The following is a 7,665-nucleotide window of genomic DNA, read 5'->3' as shown; positions in this document are numbered from 1 at the left end:
AAGCTGCTAACAAGAATGTCAAAAAGATTGTTCAGAAGATGGTAGTCACCTATAAGGATTGGCATGAGATGTTACCATTTTGCCCTTCATGCATATCGCACCGCAGTTCGAACCTCAACAGGGACTACCCCATATTCTTTGGTATACGGTATGGAGGCAGTGATGCCTTTGGAAGTGGAAATCCCATCGTTAAGAGTGTTAATAGATTCTGAGATAGAAGAGGCCGAGTGGGCCAGAGTGAGATACGAGCAATTGAACTTGATCAGTGAGAAGAGGATGGCCGCAATATGTCATCACCCAACTTTACTAGAAACGAATGGCTAAGGCGTATGATAAGAATGTTAGACCGCGTATGTTTCAAGAAGGGGATCTAGTATTGAAGAAAATATTGTCATTACCAGGAGATGATCGAAGCAAATGGGCACCAAAATTATGAGGGTCCTTATGTAGTAACAAAGGCATTCTCAGGAGGAGCGTTGAAGTTAGCTAGAATGGATGGAGAAGATCTAGCTCGGCCTGTGAATTCTGACTCTGTAAAAAGATATTACGCTTGATGTAGTTCCCTAAATTAATAAAGCAAAGTTTGGCCATTGATTTCTTTCCTTTTGTGCATTGATCTCACAACAATCATTTTTTGCATTAATCCCAACAGTGCATCTCCTCACTCATTTAAAAAAGTTTAGCATCGACTGAACGAATTTCTTCTCTATATAAAAGCTCAAACTAGGATCACACCTCTACACTGGGGGCAATACAAGATGTTTTTATGAAAAGTTTTACGGAAGCCTATAGATTTGAAACCAAGCTAAAGCATTTGACAAAAGCAATGACATAAAAGCAAGAACAAGTCTTACATTTTGAGAAAAGGGCTACTTGAGGAAAGTCAAATACTTTTTCTCCAAGAATATGATAAGAAAAAAGGCAACACGAGAGATGAATCCGGCATACGACTTCAAAAGCACGCTCATGTTACGAGGAAGTCTCATGAACTAGAAAAGAGGATGGGGGCCTATGTTTCAAAACCAGGTACGAATGCATGCATTGCATCTAATCATAAAGTCATTGCACGTGTGTTTTTTTTATCGTTACAGGAGGAGATCTTAGTGCATTCCAACGAGATTGTGGACGAAGAAAGAATCATTGAGTTGAGTCTAGAACAGAAAGAAGAGAAGATAATATTTTTCAGACCCTGCCAGCAGGAAGAACGACATCGATAGCAATTGGTAAAAGGGAATCGTCAGATGAGATTCCAAGTTGTTTGGTTAAAAGAGATCGCAAGAAGGGATCTCGTTTTTTCGATGAAGATCGCCAGAAGGGACTTCATATTTCAGCTTTGAATAAAAGGGAATCGCCAGATGGGATTCCATGTTGTTTGAGATCGCCAGAAGGGATCTCGTGTTTCACTATTTGGAGGTCGCCAGATGGGATCTCGTATTTCATGTTGGTTAAAAGGAATCGCCAGATGGGATTCCAGGTTGCTTGAGATCGCCAGAAGGGATCTCATGTTTCACTATTATGGAGGTCGCCAGATGGGACCTCACACTTCACGTTGGTTAAAAGGAATCGCCAGATGGGATTCCAGGTTGCTTGAGATCGCCAGAAGGGATCTCGTGTTTCACTATTGTGGAGGTCGCCAGATGGGACCTCGCACTTCATGTTGGTTAAAAGGAATCGCCAGATGGGATTCCAGGTTGTTTGAGATCGCCAGAAGGGATCTCGTGTTTCACTATTGTGGAGGTCGCCAGATGGGACCTCACACTTAATGTTGGTTAAAAGGAATCGCCAGATGGGATTCCAGGTTGTTTGAAATCGCCAGAAGGGGTTTCGCGTTTCACTATTTTGGGAGGTCGCCGGATGGGACCTCATACTTCATGTTTGTTAATAGGAATCCCAGATGGGATTATAAGTTTGATTAAAGGAGATCGCCAGAAGGGATCTCGCATTTCGATATTTTTTTCAAAAAGGGGTCGCCAGAAGGGACCTCACATTTCATTTTTGTTAAAGGGAATTTCCAGATGGGATTCCGATGGCCGAAGAGGATTGTTGTAAAGAAAGAGTTTCAGATCGATCAAGCTTCGACCAGATCAGTTTTCGGGAGTTTAGTTGGGACTATCTTTATAAAACTTACTACGCAAAACCTTCGCTCCGTAAGCTCTATAAAGAGGGGGCATCTGTTGTAACCCATTTTTGGGTCCCCGCAAAAAAAATAAAATAAATAGCCAAAGAAGGTTAGAAAAATGATAAGAGGCAGAAGCGCTCGGAAAATGGTCAGAAAATTGGTCAAGGAGTATAAAGATACAAAGATTGGATTTTTGACAATATATTCTTGAAGGATGAGAACCCTATTGAGAAGGAAATTTTGAATTTTGAGGAGAGAAGCCCAAATTTGGATGTTTATGGGTTTAATTGATTTTTTATTGGATTTATAGGGGATTTGATTGCAAGAAAGTTGATTTTTTAAGTCAATTTGGGCTTTAAATTGAAGAAATTTAAGTTCTGGGGCCAAATTATAATTTTTAGGATTTTATTAAGTCAAATCAGGGGCTTAATTGCATAAATATTGAAGTTTAATGGCCAATTAGGGACTTAATTAAGAAAATCCGAAACCAGGGACCAAATTGGAAGAGGCGCGTAAATGGAGGGGCTGCAATTATTCGGTTCAGGGGCCTAATTGAAGAAATTGAAAGTTTATTAATCAATTGAGGACTCAATTGCATAAATCAGAGGCCAAGGGACCAAAGTGGAAAAATGCGGCCAACAAGAGGGGCGGAGACCGAATTTGAAGGACTGATTTGAAGTTTGGCCATTTAAATGAAACGGCGCGTTTTATCCAAAACGACGCCGTTTCATATATAAATAAAAAAAAAAAAAAGAAGACTAGAATGGTGTCGTTTTGAATGACACTGTTCATCTTCTTCTTTCCCCCCGGTTTACCAGCAACAGAAGATGAAAAATTTGAAAACCTTCCCGCCTCTCTCTCCTCGCCCCCACCACCACCACCGAAAGCATCAATGGCCGACCAGCCGTTGCGTGATTGAAGGCGCACTAACAAAAGGCACGCCGGTCCCTTTTTTCCTTATAAATAGAGAGGAACCGAAGAGAAAGGGAAAAAAAAAAGAAAAAAGAACCCAAAGAAAAAACAAAGAACCCGAAGGGAGGAGAGAGAGGAGAGACCGAACAGAGGGGAGAGAGTTATATTTTTTAAACTAAAAGGAGAGTGAAGTTTCAAACGAGGAGAGCACCATTGAAGAAAAGGCAGCACCTGCTCCTCTGCACGGGGAAGAAGAAGAAGGAAACAATCGTTGTCCTTAGGCTTCCCAGCCACTGTCACCGTCATAACCACTTGAGGCATCACCGGCTTCCTCTCCATCACCACCACCACCATCAACGCTGCCAAAAAATAGCAGAATCACCGTGAGAGGGAAGAGCAGTGTGAGAAGCAGAAGAAGAAAGGAGAAGCAGAGGAGAACAGAGTAGAACAAAAACACAGAGAAAAAGGAAGAAAGGCCAGCCACCATCCCAGCCATCCTCCGGTCAGCAACCGCCAGCAAAACCACCACCAGCACCACTGTCAGCTCCTCTACCCAAGCTCATCGTCGCAGGTAACTCTTCCCCTTTATCCCGTATTCGTCTTCTTGCATGCAGAACGTGCACTGTGCACGTTCTGCAAGTAAGAAATTAATTAGCTGGTTACTGTGCAGGGGCACAGTAACCAGCTAATTAATTCTTCGGTTACTATGCAGGTCTAATTAATTAACAGGTTACTGTGCAGGTGCACAGTAACCACCTAATTAATTAACTGGTTACTGTGCAGGTGCACAGTAACCAGTCCATGTTCATTTCGGGTTGTAACATCAGCCCCACACCATGTGTGGGCTGGGCTGAGTCCAGCCCTGTAGAAATTGGGCCCTAATTTATTTTGGGTTGATTTTTGGCCCAATTTCCTTTTAGGCCGAGTCTGGCCCGTTTAAAAAAATATCTTCAAAAAATTTGTGATTTTTGTGTAATTTTATTATTGTATTTTGGGTCAATACCGGTTTGTATTTTTATATTGTCAAGATACAAATTCGGTATTAAAATACCCGGTTTTTTCGTCAAAAAAAAAATGTTTACTAAAAAAAATGTTTTGTTTTCATGCATACGGCCAATACTCTAACATGTTTTGAATGTTTTTTTTTTTATATATAAAAAAAAATATTGGAAGTTTTGAAAATGTGTTTTCGTATAGATTTCTTAAACACAAAAATCATTTTCTTGCATTTGTGGATTTTACAACCTGTTTGTAAAACTCCAAAGGGTATTGGCCAATATTCCAAAAACTATAAAAATCTTATTTTGGGAGGAGAAGTTGTGGTTATTGTTCACCGCTAATGTTTGGATGAAGAAATCCTTAAAAGGACGAACATCCAAAATATTATCGGGAGTAATAAATCAACGCACATGTTTGAAAGAAGTTTTGGTTGCGATCGAGAACATTTCAAAATTTTAATTTTAATTTTTTCTCCACGGTTTACGAGTCGTGAAAAGTAGTTTTTTTTTTTAAAGAATCGTGAAAATTTTCTTCATTCTTTTATTCTCTTATCCTTGCGATTTACGAGTTGACGGGATTAGAAAACACCAACACCATAGACTATAAAGCAAACCAAACACCAAGCAGCTTACCTTAGGTAGGGCGTATTAGGGGTGCTAGTACCTTCCCTTTACGCAACCAGTCCCTTGCCTTAGAATCTCTGAAAGACCAGTTAGGGTTCCTAGTGACCAAATACTAGGTGGCGACTCCAAAGAACCAAATCATCAGAACACAACGAAAATCGCCAACCGATGTCGTGCCTTTATAAAAAATTTTGTGGGGGTGTGACACCAACGATAAAGCAGTAGAAGCTAAAAAAAGACAGCAGAAAAACTGAAACCAGAGATATATATAGAATCGACAGTTGGTGCTTTACACAAGCAGCAGAAGAGAATTACATCTTCAGATATTGTCTTAACATATTCTCCATTAAAGCTATGATTAATTAGTAGCAATAGATAATACATTGGAATAAATATGATCGTTTTTCAAGGCCATCCAACTCCAAGTCCTCCACCAGCACCACCACCGAACCCAGCACCAGCTCCACCGAACCCACCTCCTCCTCCTCCTCCAAATCCTCCTCCACCTCCAAGGCCACCACCAGCTCCAAACCCACCACCGAAACCGCTACCGGCACCTCCACCAATTCCTCCTCCTCCACCACCTCCAAATCCACCACCACCTCCTCCTAATCCACCTCCAGCCCCACCACCGAAACCGCTACCGGCACCTCCACCAATTCCTCCTCCTCCACCACCTCCAAATCCACCACCACCTCCTCCTAATCCACCTCCAGCCCCACCACCAGCACCCCCACCAAATCCAGTTCCACCACCCAATCCTCCTCCACCTCCTAACCCGCCGCCGCCTAGGTCTCCACCAAACTTGGGGCCGTGAAAAAAAGTTTTCTCGTCCTCAAAAGAACCCTTTCCATCTACAAGTTTCCTAGCACTGGTGGAGCAAACTAGAGCACTAAAAAGCAAAAACAGAAGCAATTTAGAAGCCATCTTGCCAAGTTCTGATAGCAAGCTACTCCAAGATGACACTTTGGTGATCAAAAGTGGAGGGTTGAAGGAAGGTTTATAGTGGTGTACGTGCAAGTGACGGTGGAGTGTCTTAAATTTTGCTCATCTTCTCATCAACCAATCGTGTCGAGACAGTTAAGACATACAAGATGGCACTTCGGTGATCAAAAGTGGAGGGTTGAAGGAGAGTTTTACAGAGATGAACTTGCAGAGTATATATGGTTGAGAGTCTTAAATTTCGATCATCTTCTCACCAAAAACCCGTGTTGAGACAGTTGTTAAGGCATACGCTGTCGCGTTTGAAAAGGAAAACCTTAACCCTGCCCTTCTCATCCTGACCAATCCAAGTGGGTGTTTCTTTTGCCTTTTCTATTGACTTTAAACATCCAGAATTATTTGCATGCATTTTTGCTCTACTTTCAACTGCATCTTTAGTTTAGGGTTCTAGTGCCTAGTTACGTCCTATAAGCTTAGAAGACAGTGAAGTTAAGAATGTATTTTCACATATAAATGTTACAGATATTAAATGACTCTTTATAGAGTTTGAATACAGCCTAATAATCTTAACAGAAAGATCTTATCAACATTTGAAATCTTCAGCAGGAGACGTGGGCAGATCAGTTCAGTTAGTCTTCTTAATCTTCCTCCTGATTTTCCTCTTGTTGATAGCTGCAGTTGCTTGATTTGCTGAGCAGTCTCATATTTTCCTCAACACACCCCCTCAATCTGAAGGGAAGATCTCGGACATTCAAATTGGTTAAAATATTCTGAAACTTACGTGGAGACACCGGTTTGGTCAGGGAATCAGCAAGTTGATCTTTAGTAGAAATAAACTAAACCGTAAGTTGCTTTCTGTGAACTTGATCACGCACATAATGAAAGTCAATTTCGATGTGCTTGGTACGGGCATGAAATACAGGATTTGCAGTTAAGTATGTGGCTCCAATATTGTCACACCATAACACTGGGGGGCTTGGAAATTTAAGGCCAAGTTCAGAGAAAAGGGATTGCAACCATTGAAGTTCAGAGGCAGTGTCTGCAAGAGATTTATATTCAGCTTCTGTGCTACTACGAGCAACTATAAATTGTTGCTTGCATCGCCATGAGATAAGATTTGGGCCCATGAAAATACAGTAAGCACCTATTGACCGTCGATCATCACGATCACCTGCCCAATCAGAATCCAAAAAAGCTTGAATTGCAGAGTTAGGAGACTTACGAAGAAAGAGACTCGTTGATATGGTATGTTTAAGATAACATAGTATTCTTTTAACGGCCTGCCAATGGGGCTCCAATGGGTTATGCATGAATTTGCTGACTTTGTGAATTGAGAATGAAAGATCAGGTCGAGTAAATGATAAATATTGCAGACTGCCAACAACCTGTCTATAGAGAGAAGGATCCGAAAACTTAGCTCCTTCAGTTGCAGATAGATGACATGTAGTTGACATAGGAGTTGTACATGGTTTGGCTTCTGCCATGTGAGTGCGTTTTAGGAGTTCAGTCACATATTTTCGTTAAGTGAGATACATACCATCAGATGATCGCAATACCTCCACCCCTAAAAAATAGTTAAGATCACCAAGTTCTTTCACAGCAAAGTCTGAATGTAAGTCATGAAGCACAAGATCGATGACGGTACTAGAACTGCTTGTGATGATAATATCATCAACATAAATAAGGACCACAACCAGAACATTATTCTTGTTCCAAATAAACAAAGAAGGATCGGCCTTGCTAGCACATAATCCAATCACCCGAAGTTTATCTGTTAGACGAGAGAACCAAGCTCTTGGAGCTTGTTTTAAGCCGTAGATAGATTTATGGAGCCTGCAAAGATGATTAGGATACTGTGGATGAACATAGCCTTGAGGTTGGGCCATATAAACTTCCTCTTCCAATTCACCATGTAGAAATGCATTTTGGATATCAATTTGTTTAATCTTCCAGTTATAAGAGACGGCCAAGGACAAGACAATTCGAATTGTAGCATGCTTGACAACAAGACTAAATGTCTTATTAAAATCAATTCCTTCTTGTTGATGAAAGCCCTTGGCAACTAACCTG

At 41.1% G+C, this 7,665-nt stretch overlaps 1 protein-coding gene across 2 annotated transcripts; it reads right to left on the bottom strand.

Annotated features, from left to right (window-relative positions):
- Positions 1–4,939: 4,939 nt before the first annotated feature.
- LOC118028793 (uncharacterized) lies at positions 4,940–5,918 on the bottom strand. Of its 2 annotated transcripts, XM_073409660.1 has the most exons (2): positions 5,406–5,918; positions 4,940–5,330 (listed from the first exon to the last, which is right to left on the bottom strand). In XM_073409660.1, the coding sequence occupies exons 1-2, from the start codon at positions 5,578–5,580 to the stop codon at positions 5,059–5,061; spliced, it is 447 nt and encodes a 148-aa protein (XP_073265761.1). In that variant the 5' UTR covers positions 5,581–5,918; the 3' UTR covers positions 4,940–5,058. The 2 variants fall into 2 exon arrangements, with proteins under 2 accessions (XP_073265761.1, XP_034888383.2); XM_035032492.2 differs by having other exon boundaries at positions 4,940–5,918.
- Positions 5,919–7,665: the final 1,747 nt, after the last annotated feature.

This window comes from Populus alba, chromosome 1 (assembly GCF_005239225.2).
Source record: "Populus alba chromosome 1, ASM523922v2, whole genome shotgun sequence".
Taxonomy (NCBI): domain Eukaryota; kingdom Viridiplantae; phylum Streptophyta; class Magnoliopsida; order Malpighiales; family Salicaceae; genus Populus; species Populus alba.
The sequence above is the reverse complement of the archived record's forward strand: the minus strand, read 5'-3'. Positions and strand labels throughout refer to the sequence as shown.

Bases quoted from the DNA above. Each gene is read 5' to 3' on its own strand.
- LOC118028793 (XM_035032492.2), bottom strand. From the start codon at position 5,580: ATGGCTTCTAAATTGCTTCTGTTTTTGCTTTTTAGTGCTCTAGTTTGC.